This window comes from Alosa sapidissima, chromosome 7 (genome assembly GCF_018492685.1).
Source record: "Alosa sapidissima isolate fAloSap1 chromosome 7, fAloSap1.pri, whole genome shotgun sequence".
Classification (NCBI taxonomy): domain Eukaryota; kingdom Metazoa; phylum Chordata; class Actinopteri; order Clupeiformes; family Clupeidae; genus Alosa; species Alosa sapidissima.
Genome location: NC_055963.1, coordinates 28,619,634 through 28,634,633, shown reverse-complemented (window position 1 = coordinate 28,634,633; position 15,000 = coordinate 28,619,634). Strand labels below are relative to the sequence as shown.

The 15,000-nt window shown below is 43.1% G+C and overlaps 1 protein-coding gene across 2 annotated transcripts in view; it reads left to right on the top strand.

Moving 5' to 3' along the window:
• cacna1db (calcium channel, voltage-dependent, L type, alpha 1D subunit, b) overlaps positions 1-15,000 on the top strand; it is a 78,883-nt gene that overhangs the window by 43,753 nt on the left and 20,130 nt on the right. For both annotated transcript variants that reach the window (XM_042097000.1, XM_042097001.1), the window contains exons 13-31: positions 333-558; positions 1,252-1,459; positions 1,712-1,832; positions 2,678-2,792; positions 2,908-2,968; positions 3,203-3,254; positions 3,595-3,736; positions 3,953-4,082; positions 4,568-4,627; positions 7,870-7,976; positions 8,231-8,318; positions 8,659-8,766; positions 9,493-9,545; positions 9,685-9,831; positions 10,009-10,210; positions 10,394-10,552; positions 10,722-10,832; positions 11,412-11,489; positions 14,320-14,448. In XM_042097000.1, the coding sequence (XP_041952934.1) occupies positions 333-558; positions 1,252-1,459; positions 1,712-1,832; positions 2,678-2,792; positions 2,908-2,968; positions 3,203-3,254; positions 3,595-3,736; positions 3,953-4,082; positions 4,568-4,627; positions 7,870-7,976; positions 8,231-8,318; positions 8,659-8,766; positions 9,493-9,545; positions 9,685-9,831; positions 10,009-10,210; positions 10,394-10,552; positions 10,722-10,832; positions 11,412-11,489; positions 14,320-14,448 (2,297 nt within the window). The remainder of the gene's footprint in view (positions 1-332; positions 559-1,251; positions 1,460-1,711; positions 1,833-2,677; positions 2,793-2,907; positions 2,969-3,202; positions 3,255-3,594; positions 3,737-3,952; positions 4,083-4,567; positions 4,628-7,869; positions 7,977-8,230; positions 8,319-8,658; positions 8,767-9,492; positions 9,546-9,684; positions 9,832-10,008; positions 10,211-10,393; positions 10,553-10,721; positions 10,833-11,411; positions 11,490-14,319; positions 14,449-15,000) is intronic.

Here is a 15,000-nt window from a genome sequence, read left to right as displayed (position 1 = left end):
CATGGGCTTGGGTGCTCACAGGTTCTGTGTGCCACAGTATGAGGAGATACGATATGACAAATACTACTTAACAAGCTACTAAAGACAAGCTACTCAACTTACTTTCATTTATTTTGTATTGTTGATTAAAACATAACAGAGAAATGTAGTTGATTGGGTCAGTGTTTAAGACAGACCCTACATGTTTACATTTAAATGTAGTTATAGTAATGAATTACGTCTAGAGATTTTGTTTTTGTTTGATCTTGATCTTGATCATCCTCTCTCTCTTTCTCTCTCTCTCTCTCTCTCTCCCTCCCTCCCTCTTCCCCTCCCTCTCTCTTTCTCCCCAGATGTGGCCAACAAGGTGCTGCTGGCCATGTTCACGTGTGAGATGCTGATCAAGATGTACAGCCTGGGCCTGCAGGCCTACTTTGTGTCCCTGTTCAACCGCTTCGACTGCTTTGTGGTGTGCGGTGGCATCGTGGAGACCATCCTGGTGGAGCTGAGGTTCATGTCGCCGCTCGGCATCTCCGTGCTGCGCTGTGTGCGCCTGCTGCGCATCTTCAAGGTCACGCGGTGAGGATCCACACACAGGGATGTGGGCTTCCCAGAGAAGTGACAACGCTGAAGCAACTTTTAGCTCTCTCATTCAGACACCACAGTTTAGCTGTAGTTCTTGAGCTCATGGGTTGATTCCTTCATTGTCTTTTCCACATGATGTGTTGCCTGTGTTGTATGTGTGTCTGTGTTGTATATGTGTCTGTGTTGTATGTGTGTCTGTGTTGTATGTGTGTGATGGCCACGGATAAAGTATATGGTAGGAGCAGGCTTCACTCAGTCTCTTATGTTACTTTTTAGAGTGCTTGGCCAAACTTAAATGTTAACTCAGAAGGAAAAAAGGCCACACTTTGCATATGCGCGTTTCGGCTTAGCGCCTTCCTCAGTGTGCTCAAGTGGATACATGTGATGGCCACGGAACATTTTGATTTGAATTGACTTTCATTAAAAGCTTGAACCATGCTGGGGATGCAAATGCTCTAGCCTGTTGACAAGTGCACCAAAATGAAAATCAAGATGTTCCAAGAAGCAGCCATAATTTGGTAACATTTTGTATGAAAAAGGCCATGCGGCTTTAGTCACTAACATTGGGAGCATGTTTATGTCCCTGGAGGTTCCACACCCTCATAACTGGCAGCTGTTGTTGACCCTGCCTGTGTTAGCCTGTCCGGTATAATGGCGTTGTGGTATTGTGTCGGTCTGTCCCTGCAGACACTGGGCGTCCCTGAGCAACCTGGTGGCGTCTCTGCTCAACTCCATGAAGTCCATCGCCTCCTTGCTGCTGCTCCTCTTCCTCTTCATCATCATCTTCTCCCTGCTGGGCATGCAGCTCTTCGGCGGCAAGTTCAACTTTGACGAGACTGTGACCAAGAGGAGCACATTCGACAACTTCCCTCAGGCGCTGCTCACTGTCTTTCAGGTGTGTGTGTGTGTGTGTGTGTGTGTGTTGTGTATCCACATCTTTTCCTCTACATGTATATCTGTGCATAGAGGTTTACAGGAATTGTGACATTATATCAAGTTATGCATTCTAGCTTTTTCCCCCTCTTTGTCGGTGTGCATGTCTGTGCATTCACATACATGTGTATGGATGTGTGTACAGTATGTATATTTACATGTGTTTGTGTAGTTGTAGAGACTCCAAGTAACATGATTGCTTTCACATGAACAGATACTGACTGGTGAGGACTGGAACCAGGTGATGTATGATGGGATCATGGCCTATGGTGGGCCTTCCTCCTCGGGGATGGTGGTCTGCATCTACTTCATCATCCTCTTCATCTGCGGAAACTGTATCCTTCAGAAGCCATGAGTGGCAAGTGCTGTATACACAACACCCCAGGATTACCCCATTGGATTATTCAGTATAGTGCAGCATTCATCTTTTGTTCATTACTTTCAAGACTTTCTGGCCCAGTTTGTCAAGAAGGTTATGGGTTTACAAAGAACCAGGTTGGATGAATAGATACGCGTATACATTTATGTTGCAAAGCTGTAGCAGTAGCATAGGATTTGGACTGATGGTTTCTGGAAGGTTCTCTTTGCTATTGTTGTTACATTTTATGTGAAACTTACTTCTTCAAATGTCTATTGCTGGATGTGCAGAGGATACCAAAATCAAATGAAACGTTCAGACAAATTTATTTCAATCAGATTGTAATACAATATGTTGTATCTTTTACCTGCTATAGTGCCCTGTTTTTTCATTATTGTAGTGGTATGAGTTGCAAGCCACACAGATGAATCTCTGAGAATGACAGATTACAAATGGTCATTGATTCCGACTGGAACAATAACAGACAGATTAGTGTACCTCACAGCGTGCACGTCCAGGGGTTTATATAATGTTGTCTTCTCCCGTAATCCTGTCAGAAGCTCGGGGGTTTGCTCTTTGTGGGATTTAGGCTTCAGTTCTTGGTAAAACGCTTTTGTGACACCAAGCTGACAAACCTGAATTTAATGGGATTGAAACTTTGAGGGAACACATTTTATTTGTTTTGTTTTGGGGTGGGTTTAGTTGCATACATGAAACGTTTGAGAGAAAATAGTAGAGCTTTCTAGAGAAGGCTGTGAGGCTTTTTGAGGATGTTTTTTGGCCTCTGTGTGTTCTCTTTGTTGTCCCTAACTCTGTCCACAGACATCCTCCTGAATGTCTTCTTGGCCATCGCCGTCGACAACCTTGCAGATGCAGAGAGCTTGAACACGGCTCAAAAGGAGAAGGAAGAGGAGAGAGAGAGAAGGAAGAGCATCAGGTAGCCTCGTCAAAAACAAGATGTCATTCAGAGAGAGAGAGGGGGGGGGGGGGTGTTTCCTATTTTCTGTACATCATAGCATGTAAACTGAGCAAAATGTTTTCTTTTTCCCTAGGAGTGACAGTATATGCAAAAAGGAAGAGGAAAAGGTTGAAGTAAAAGATGAAGAAGCCCAGGTATGCTCAGCATATGACTTCTTTGGATTTAAAACAATGCGTTGGGTGTCTACTCGTTTGTTTGGTTCAGTGTGTGTGTGTGTGTGTGTGTGTGTGTGTGTGTGTGTGTGTGTGTGTGTGTGTGTGTGTCTGTCTGTGTTTGTGTGTGTGTGTGTGTATGTAAGTGAGAGTGTGTGTGTTCACTGTGCACACATATTTACGCGTTGACTGTTTTTGTTGTTGTTGTTGCTCCAGGTTGCAGTGGAGGAGAATGTAGAAGAGGAGAAGAATGTCACCTCAGACTCTGGTGCAAAATCCCATACATCCTCTTTCACATCTGTTTCACTTTGTTTCAATGAGTACATTCAGTCACTTCCCAAGTGATATATCCTTCATGGCTTTTTTATTGCTAAACTTAAACTTAATGGGCATAAATAATGAGTATGATGAGTATTAGGAGGAGTGGTTTAACTGTAGGACAGTAACTGCTCTGGGTGTGGAGACCTGTGTGGTGTGTGTGTGATTTTCTAACCCGTTGCATGTGTATGTGTCTGTGTGTGTGTGTGTGTGTGTGTGTGTATGTGTCTGTGTGTGTGTGTGTGTGTGTGTGTGTGTGTGTGTGTGTGTGTGTGTGTGTGCGTGCGCAGGTGAGGAGGAGGATGAAGATGAGCCTGAGCCTGAGGTTCCTGTGGGACCACGTCCACAGCGACTGGCGGAGCTTAACCTCAAGGAAAAGATCCTGCCCATCCCAGAGGGTAGCGCCTTCTTCATCCTCAGCAACACCAACCCGTAAGCCCCCCAAAATTCTCTCTCTCTCTCTCTCTCTCTGTCTGTCTCTCTCTGTCTCTCTCTTTCTCTCTTTTTATATCCTCTTTCAATGACACATTCAGTATATAAGCACACAGACAAATACTGTTTGCACATTAAAGGTGGTATAAAGTACAAATCATGCTTGATCAAGTGTGAAATATAGTTGCTCTGTCAAGTGTGCTCTGTTGTGTGCAGCATCCGAGTGGCCTGTCACCGGCTGATCAACCATCATATCTTCACCAACCTCATCCTCGTCTTCATCATGCTCAGCTCCGTCTCCCTGGCTGCAGAGGACCCCATCCGCAACTTCTCCGCCCGCAACATCGTAGGACAATCAATACCTTATTGAATACTTCATTTAAATAATCACATACTTTATATGTTGGTTGGAATGGGTTTTGCCTCCAGATATTGCTATATTTGAAGTGTTACTCTAGAAAAGATTTATTGTGTCAATAGTCATGATTTGTACACTCATTTAAGACATAACTTACTGCTTCTTTTATTAAGAAATAAATTACAGTAAACCTAGGCACACAGCGCCCCCTGGGTTTCAGCCACTGGCACTGCAGCAAACTCTCAGCTCCAGCCATGTCTGTGTGTGTGTGTGTGTGTGTGTGTGTGTGTGTGTGTGTGTGTGTGTTAAACTCTCATGTCGCCCTTTTTCCAGATTCTTGGTTATTTTGACTATGCGTTCACGGCTATCTTTACGGTAGAGATCCTGCTGAAGGTAAATGCCCCCTGGCCCCGTCTGTGTGCCTCTCCTGCTGTGGTTGTGCTGTAACCCTCTCACCCGTCTTGCTTTCGCAGGTCCTAGGCTATGCAGATTATGTCTTCACTAGTATGTTTACCTTTGAGATCCTGTTGAAGGTAAACTTGGCAATATGGTGACACAAGCCTCCCATTGTACTCTGCCCTCCCTTATGTGTCGGGCATGTTGTTGTTTTTGTTTGTGTTGTTTGTTTACTTGAGGGAAGAGCTCAGGGGCCTGTACTACGAAGGGAGCTTAACCTACCCAGATGTAACCCAGGGTTACTTTGTTAAACCGGGGTTGACAAAACCTGGTTATCATAAGTGGTGTTAATCGGTACTACGACGCTGATTATGAAGTTGATTTGTTGAGCCGGGGTTAACCTAATTGGAGTTTGTGCGTGTTCACATAAAAGGGGCGGGTTGCAGCGCAAGTCACCACTTTCAATGATGACGCGATCACTTTATTTTACGGATGAGGAATGCACAATTATTATGACAAGTTATGAGGAATTAAAACCCACAAAAATCAAATACGTCGGCAGTGAACAAAGCAAAGCAAGGCTGTTGGCAACGTATTGCAGATCGGGTAGCCTAAATGCCTAAAAGTAAAGTTTTATTTCCACATGTTCTTCAAATATGTAATAGCTTGCGGAATGTCTGAAATAAGTTGAAATAATTAAATTGCCTATTTTGAGTTCATAGAAATGCCTACAGATGCAACACAATTCAGAAGTGGGCATAGATTACAGTAATAGGATAATTGAATGTTTAAATAGCCCCCATTGACTGATTTAGTGTATGCCTAATCCTGTGAAAATTTCAGATGCAACACCATTGCCAAACGCACATGGCAGCAGGTGAAAATGAAACACAAACACATTATTCAGAATAGTAGGTTTATATAGTTATAGCTTGCATTAATATTTCTTAATTATGAAAACATGTAAGCCTAGTATGCCTATAGCCTTCACTTGGCCTCTGTTTTACAGCTAACAAGAAAAAGGTGTCTTTGAACACTAGCCTACTGTAAGGCACCAGAGTGTTTTACAGTAGCAGAGGAGTTGGCCATCGCAAATAATAGTGGAAGGCCGATTATGGAAGGGGGGAGGCATTTGGTCGGATTCTGGTGCTGTGGAAATGTGTAGCCTTTATGTGCAGGGTACAGTAATATGACATTCAATTCAACAAGTTTGTTAAAATGGTGATTTAAATTTATTAGGCCTACTGTAGGCTATGTCCAATTTATTTTAGGCTATTCTTGCTCAGATGTTCAGCATACTGTAGGCTAGGCCTATGTCCGAGGCTTATTTTAGGCTATTCTTGCTCAGATGTTCAGCATCACCTGGAATACATGAATGTCCACGTAAGGTCATTGCTATGACGGGTGACATTAGAGACAATCTATATCTTCATAGAGAATATCGTCCGATATATATATATATATATCGGTCTATATTAGAGACCGCCATATATAGACTATATATATATATGGCGGTCTCTAAAACCCCTCGCCCTGCGAAGAGAGCCCCTCGCGATTTGCGGTCCAATGTCGTATGGATCATCCAGGTAGGCTACGCCGACATTGTCTCGAATTGTTAGTGGAGGGGTTAAAACCTATCCACCTTTCTTAGTACGGGTTAATCAGGAAGTTACGCCACACGTGATCAAGTTACTCTCGAAGTTACCCAGATAAGCCAGTAACCCCGCTTCGTAGTACAGGCCCCAGTGCTCTCCGCTCTGTCTGCTACCATGATATGTCTGCTTTAGCAAGAACTCACCCAAGTGCCAGTGACCGCTGGTAACAAATGCTTTTCAATGTCGTAGGATGTCTGTCCATCCCAGATGTCCACATGAAGTCTGGGCAAATTAGTATTAAACATGCATTCATCAGGCATAGGCTTTTAAAGATATTTTTGTCTTTCATGTGAGAATAATAAAAAGGGCTTGAATACAATTCCTTTAGGTCCTGTCAGTTTTAGGGCCCTATCCTGCACCCGGCGCAAGGTGGCAAAGCACGAGGCTTATTCTTATCTTACACTCAATAAAGTGAGGAATTTTTCGCGATGCACACTTTTGTTAAACCTTGCACCCTTGTTTGTGGCAATTAACGACATAAGGTGTGATCTGGCACATGATCCAAAAATCACTATCTTACACCCTCTAAAAAGCATTACGCCACTGACCATGAAAAACCTGGTCTATAGCGAAAGGTGCATATAAAGCACAGCTGAAGATGCACTGTCACGAGATGTAAGCAGCAACTCCTTTGCAGGATAAATATCATTAGGATTTTTATTCAGTCATTCGAACATTATTGGGTTAAGTGTTGCTTTTTTCAGGCTATGTTTTTGGTAAAGGATGTTACACCAAAAACTCACCCATGACTGATTAAGAAACATAAGAACAACCCTTTTGTTCCCAGCGTTTGATCACAAAATCATGCCATTAAATTAGTGGACTAGCCACGCCTTTAATGTCTATAAACTTTGCGCCTCTGACCATCCGTTTCTGATCGCCAAAATAGGGCCTTTAATATTAAAGATGTATGATAGTTAGCAATGACTTTGAGAATGAGTATAAATTAGTATTGGATATGCATGGATTCCAGGGTCTTCATAGCTTTATGTTCTTCCTCGGAATGTTTTTTTTTTTCTTTTTTGCATCATGTCAGCCAGTATTCTTTGTCCTTTGCTTGACCACAAAACACAAATCTGCAGTCATAGCTTGTATGGAAAGCACAGCTCTCTTTCTTTGCACTTCTCTTCATGACCAAGCAAAACATGCTCCCTTTCACCAGTAACAAGAAGCATGCTTTGTTGCTGAAATGGGAATCCCCGCTGTCATGCAACCCAGAATTGGCATGAGTGTTACTGGAAGAGTCCTTTGCAATGTTTTGTTACACAAATGAGTGTTTGGAAGGAAGTGGTCCACTGTCGGTCTCTGTGCAGTGTGTCCGCTGTGAAGGTGTCTTTGTTGGACCAGATCACATCCTGACAAGGAGCCATGTTGTGAATGCTTGTTTTCTGCCATCTCATAGAGCCCCCACTGTACTGGATAAATGAATGTTTTTGTGACATCTGTACTATTTATATAAAAGGGCAGTTTAAGTCATGTGTCATGTGTTTGTGTTGATTATTGTTGAGAAATATTAGATTTTTTATATTTATAAAGCTGCCTTATTTGAATATATTGTAAACACACTTAAAAATAAGAATGTGGAACGATGAATTATTAGTGAATCAAAGTAATTGTTGAATTGAGTCATTGTTGTGTAGCGTTTAACATCATATTTACTTTTGTGTGTGTGTGTGTGCAACTGCACAGGTAATCTGACGTCCTGATGCCCCTGTCTGTTTCAGATGACCGCGTTCGGGGCTTTCCTCCACAAAGGAGCCTTCTGCAGGAACTACTTCAACTTGCTGGATCTGCTGGTGGTCGGTGTGTCGTTGGTGTCCTTTGGCATTGAGTATGTTCTTCCTTTTGGAGTTTAGTGTAAATCAAATTCAGTCACTACAGTTCACTATAATTTGTAGTTGTTTGAATACTAGCATGTTAAATCCCATTATCTATCACAAATGCATGCATAGTGTTACATGTATGCATACAGTATTAATACATTGTCTTGTACATCACATGTGAAGGTGTGTGGTGGGGGATCAGTGTAGGTGGTGAGTGGTGGTGGCTAGCAGGGTGTGGTTTTGATTGGCGTTTGGTGTGCAGGTCGTCGGCCATCTCGGTGGTGAAGATCCTGCGTGTCCTGCGTGTGCTGCGGCCCCTCAGAGCCATCAACAGAGCCAAGGGCCTCAAGGTCAGACCTCTCTCCTCTCTGCTCCTCTCCTCTGCCTTCTCTTCTTCTCCTTTACTCTCTCCTCGACATCTCTTCTCCACTTCGATATCTCTTCTCTCATCTCATCTCATCTCCTTTTCTCTCCTCTCATCTCCTCTCCTCTCTTCTCCTCTCATCTCCTCCCCTCTTGTCTCCTCTCTTCTCCTCTCTTCTCCTCTCCTCTTATCCCCAGTTGTTCCCCAGTGAGAGCACTAGTAATGACTCTTGTAGTGACGATATTAGATTACTTCTGTCCTTAGTGGGCCCTTCCTTTGGTCTCATGGGCATTGGCTGTGCTGACCTTTCTGTTTGGACCCAACAGCACGTGGTGCAGTGTGTGTTTGTGGCCATTCGCACCATCGGTAACATCATGATCGTCACCACACTCCTCCAGTTCATGTTTGCCTGCATCGGCGTGCAGCTCTTCAAGGTAATTGGGGATGGCAGCTGCAGTACATAGTATTACTGTAATAGTATTACTATTATAGTAATAGTATTACTATTAATACATGATCATTGCACTGAACTGCCTTGCACTATATTTATTTTTAATATTAAACCTCAGTCTGTACTGATATTGCACTATCCCCACCCTTTCAAATGTATATGGCATCTTGCTTGTGTCTGTTGAGGGGTCCACGACCATGGCACCCCCCCCCCCCATCACCGTGACACTCACTCTCATAGAGCACCTTATAATGCACACTGAATTACAGGCTCAGTCCCTGCCCTGTCATGCTTGCACACTATGTTGATATTTGATTTAGTTTATATAGTATATTTAGTATTTGTATTTTAGTATCATGCTTATCTTCTACTGTCTCTATTGTACAGTGGAGTTTTATATTGTATATTACTTTTTCTGCTGTAAGTGCATGCTGTGTGTGATGTCTGTATGCTTCTGAGACCTTGAATTTCCCCTTGAGGATCAATAAAGTATCTATCTATCTATCTATGTAGTAATATGTATAATATGTATGTAACGGCAATGCTGTAATGTTCTTTTGGAATGAAGTAGTCATTGTTGTCATTGTATTAAAGGCTTGTGAGGTCCTGACTCTTACATCTCAATTACATAAATTAATTATCAATTTAGATTATAAATAAATTCATGCCATTTGATCGTTTTTTTTTTTTGCTGCCTTCTCTCACTCAGGGAAAGTTCTACCGCTGCACAGATGAAGCGAAATCAAGTCCAGAGGAATGCCAGTAAGTCTGAATGCATTTATTAAATTGCAAACATGTGTGTGTGTGTGTGTGTGTGTGTGTGTGTGTGTGTGTGTGTTTGTGTGTGTGTACAGTATGTGTGTGTGTGTGTTTTGTGATATTTCTTTGCCTGTACTTGCAGGGGCTCCTACATTCTGTATAACATTGGTGAAACAGCACTACCTATAATCAAACATCGAGTTTGGTACAACAGTGATTTTAACTTTGATAACGTGCTTATGGCCATGATGGCCCTCTTCACCGTCTCAACATTTGAAGGCTGGCCTGCGTAAGTACACTCCTCACACACACACACACACACACACACACACACAGAAACATATACATTCACGCATACATGTGCACACTTGCTCATAGACATACAGTACACACACACTGATTCTTTTCTTGTAGCTAAGAAAAACACACTCCACACATTTCATTTTCCTCTTTTGTTTTGGTCCAGGCTCCTGTACAAGGCCATTGACTCCAACAAAGAGAACATGGGCCCCATTTATAACTACCGTGTGGAGATCTCCATCTTCTTCATCATCTACATCATCATCATCGCCTTCTTCATGATGAACATCTTTGTGGGTTTCGTCATTGTCACCTTCCAGGAGCAGGGAGAGAAAGAGTACAAGAACTGTGAGCTGGACAAGAACCAGGTATGTGTGTGTGTGTGTGTGTGTGTGTGTGTGTGTGTGTGTGTGTGTGTGTGTGTGTGTGTGTGTGTGTGTGTGTGTTTGTGTGTGTGTGTGTGTGAGAGAGAGAGAAATGTCTGTGGGTGTGTGTGTCTGTGTGTGTGTATTTGTGTGTCTTTGTAATTTTGTCTTCATCTGACCCTCCAGCGCCAGTGTGTAGAGTACGCTCTGAAGGCACGACCAGTAAGGAGATACATCCCTAAGAACCGCTACCAGTACAAGTTCTGGTACGTGGTCAACTCAGCGGGCTTCGAATACGTCATGTTCGTCCTCATCATCCTCAACACCCTCTGCCTGGCCATACAGGTGAATAGAAATTCCCTTCAGAGATATTTTAGATATAATCACAATCATCATATTTTCACATATAATCATTTATTTAAAAAAATATTGCAATAATTATCATTATTAATTATTATATCATTATTATCAAATATGAATAATTATAATTATTTCCATCATTATGTCCATGCAGCACCAAGGGCAGTCTCATCTCTTCAACTACGCGATGGACATCCTCAATATGGTGTTCACTGCGGTCTTCACTGTGGAGATGATCCTCAAGCTGATTGCCTTCAAACCAAGGGTGTGTTCTGTCTCCTACCCCTGGGTGTGTTATGTAGTGTTGCAGTAATCTGAAGCAGTGCTAGTGTAAGACTGGGTCCAGTGGGATAATGGGACCCAACAGCACATGTGCAGAAGTCCCTCCACCCCCACCAAACACACAGTGGTCAATGTGTTAATCCCCACCCATTCCTCCTCTACTCCACTCTTCTCCCCTTTCCTCCTCTTCTTCCTGGTCTACCTCTACTTCTCCTTTCTTCTCTTTTCCTTCTTCTTTCCTCTCCTCCCCTTCTCTCCTCTCCTTTCTCCTTTCTTCTCTTATCTTTCTTATCTTACCTCCTGCCTTGTCCTGTCTTTTCCTCTTGTGCTTTTTTTTACTTCCTTTTCCATCCCTTATTTCTCTGTCCTCTCTCATCTTTTCCTCCTTCTCCTCTCCTCTCTCCTCCCCTCTCTTCTCCTCTCCTCTCCTCCCCTCACCTCTCCTCCTCTCTCCTCTCCTCTCCTCCCCTCTCTTCTCCTTTCCTCTCCTCTCCTCCCCTCACCTCTCCTCCTCTCTCCTCTCCTCTCCTTCCTCTCGCCCTGGTGGACTGCTGCTCACTAGGGTTATTTTGGGGATGCCTGGAACGGCTTTGATGCCCTGGTGGTGATTGGCAGTGTAGTTGACATCATTCTCAATGAGGTATGTGTGAGCATGGGCCCTTACCCTCCCTCCCTCCTTTCCTCTTTCACCCCTCCATCCCGATCTGGCATGTTGGTGTGCGTGCGCTCTCTCTCTCTCTCTCTGTGTCTTTAGTAGGGGTGGGGTGTCTGTCAGCTCTCTGGCTGCAGGGGGCACCAGAGGTCACCAGAGGACCTTCTCTTCCATGCCATGTCTCTGTAGTGTTTTTTTCTCTGCGCTTTGGACATCGCCACTGTGTCTGGACTTCTACTGTCTTACAATCGTCATAAAAAAAATAGACTTGTTTGTTAAACTGAGATGAAACTTTGTGATGTGTGTAGACAGGACGAGGAATGATTTGTAGAACTGCCATGAAGCGATTTTTGAGTGTCTTGAGTGAGGATTGGTTGTATGACTCACCCAGACACGGTGGCCTCCCTGTCCTCGATGATCACTGGTTGCAACTTGCCATGTCTTGTATCTTTGCTTTTCTGACATTCTGTTCTGTCTCTCTTTTCCCTCCCCCATCCTCAACACACATCCATCCATTCATCTCCCTCTCTCTCTCTCTCTCTCTCTCTCTGCTGTCTCTCTCTCTCTCTCTCTCTCTCTCTCTCTCTCTCTCTGCTGTCTATCTCCCTCTCTGGACTATCTCTTTGCCTCTGCCCTCTGCCCTCTTGTGATCTCTCCACTGCTGCATACAGCATTATTTCGCCGATGCATGGAACACGTTTGATGCCTTAATTGTTGTTGGTAGCGTCGTTGACATTGCGATCACAGAGATGAATGTAAGTAGCGCTTTCCGTGTCCGCCCTCTCACGTGTCTGAAGGAGGAGACTGTGCAGTGACCCCTGACCCATAAGCCATGGCCAAATACAATGAATACAATATATATATATATCCACTATCATATAGAATAGAAATATTTCTTATGTAAAATGTACATATCCATTCTGAGAGCTCTACTGGCCCTGATATCTAGCTGTTTTGGCTGGTGGCTCAGGCTAGGCTTACGGGGAAGGTCAGTTTTGAATTGATGGCACAATAGCTGTTTGGGATCATTGAGATTCACTGCAATCCTCCTCTTATTCTGCTCTTTATGCTTTTGGATGAGTTCTCATTCTCTTGCTCGCACAAACATATATACACATGAAATACAGTGCATATTGTGACGTGTTTTGATGGCCTACCTTTATTTTTGTGCATTAAAAAAATAATTGTCTTTTGTCACATTCAGGTTTTTCTTCTTCTTTGAAGTCAAATATCGTTTTGTGTGAATGTCCCATTATTTATACTTTAAGAGAGAAATATTTGAAGAGTTTGATTCCAAAAAACTATATCATCCATTTGAAAGAATGTTCATTTTTTTACATTTTGTTTTCCAAGTAATTTTAGTAGAACTGTAATTGGGTATTGTTGTTTGATTTATCTTTACTCAATCAAAACAACACAATTGCAATTTTATTGATATTACCTTAAATACACAATTAAATGACATGACTTTTTAATGTTTTTAAAAATGGAGATATAGCGTTTTGGAACCAAACTCTTCATTTGTGGAACATTCAGAGAAGCCATATCTGTTATCATGATTGCTGTAATGCCTTTGTTTATGAAAATATATTTGTGTTGGTAAAACTGTCATTTCAGTGGATAAAGTTCCTCCTCATACATGCATTTAAATGTCCATGCGGAAAAAAAATATGTTTAAAAAAGTTTTTTTTTTTTTAATGTGCTTTGTTTACCACTCATCTGTCCACCCTTGTCCATTTTGTATTGTGTTCACTATCAAGTCATCAGAACACAGATGTTTAATCAATAGCAACATTCGCTAGATATTGTGCAAACATTGGCATATGGGTAAAAAAAATGAAACATCTGGTACACTGTTACAGTCACACATTATTTGTGTTGGTTGCCCCTTGAGGATTAGTGGGTGCACATCATTTGTCAGCTGTTTCAAAAGAAATTTGTTAATGTAGATGTTTGGTTTGGAAGCAGAGAGAAGCTCTTCTAGTGGTGGAGGTGCCACCCGGGGTAAGAATCCCCAACTCTGTTCCGCCCCGACCACAGTCTTGTCTCTAACGCTTGTGTTTTTGCTGATGTTGTTGTTTTGTTTTACCTTTGTTATTTTTTTTAAGGATTTAATGCAATGGACCAGAATAATCACCCAGTTTTTGCAGAAATGGAAATGCAGTAATCTGTAATTTCCTTACTCCACCATATTGCATACTAACAATGCTCTGGTGTACTCTAAATTAAATTGAATGCTTGGTTACCACAGCCTCTTACTTGACATGCAAACAGAGGAAACAATGTCTTCTTCATACTGATTTATTGTATGTGAGCTGCTCCCCTTGGACATCAGATGTATTTCCAGACATTTCTCCTTTTGGAAATTCCACCGTGGACATGGTGCTGCATGTTTGTCAACCTGGGAACCCCCCCCCCCCCCCCCCCCCATCCAAATGTGGACAACCCAAGACATTGCATGACCTTAACACATTGGCATCCTTGGAATCTGAGTCCATATGTATGCAGTGTGATAATGTTCGCAAGTGTATATGACAAGATGTCTGGCATGTGATGTCTTTATTCAGAGAAAAGGCACAGACACATTACCTCTATTTCTTACACACTTGCACGCATGTAACATTGTTTTATTTTTTGTAACTGATTGGTTGAATTGGTTTGTATCAGGTTTGAAGTGTTACTGGAGTGATTTGATGTGAAAAGAATACCCCCCCCACACACACACACACACACTTTTCTCTCTCTCTGTCTCTTTCATTTGTTCTTGTTCTCCACTCCTCCCTCTAATTGGGTCTCTCTTCGTCCCCCACCACCTCAGAGCACGCAGGACAGCGCCCGCATCTCCATCACCTTCTTCCGACTCTTTCGGGTAATGAGATTGGTCAAGCTGCTGAGTCGAGGCGAGGGCATTCGAACGCTCTTGTGGACCTTCGTCAAGTCCTTTCAGGTGAGCTGAGGAATGCTGTGGGATGTAAATAGGGGGCAACTGTGGCCTACTGGTTAGCGCTTCGGACTTGTGACCGGAGGGTTGCCGGTTCGAACCCCGACCAGTAGAAAGCGGCTGAAGTGCCCTTGGGCAAGGCACCTAACCCTTCACTGCTCCCCAAACGCCGCTGTTGTTGCAGGCAGCTCACTGAGCCGGGATTAGTGTGTGCTTCACCTCACTGTGTTCACTGTGTTCTGAGTGTGTTTCACTAATTCACAGATTGGGATAAATGCAGAGACCAAATTTCCCTCAAGGGAAGATCAAAAGAGTATATATACTTAAATGTAAATGTAAATCAGGTTTCTCGGCCAACTATACTTGCGTATACAAGGAATTTGGTCTCTGCATTTATCCCATTAGTGAGCACACAGTGAACACACAGTGAGGTGAAGCACACACTAACCCGGAGCAGTAAGCTGCCTTGCTACAGCTCTTGGGGAGCAGTGAGGTGCCTTGCTCAAGGGCACGTCAGCCGTTCCTACTGGTCGGGGATCAAACAGGCAACCCCTCAAG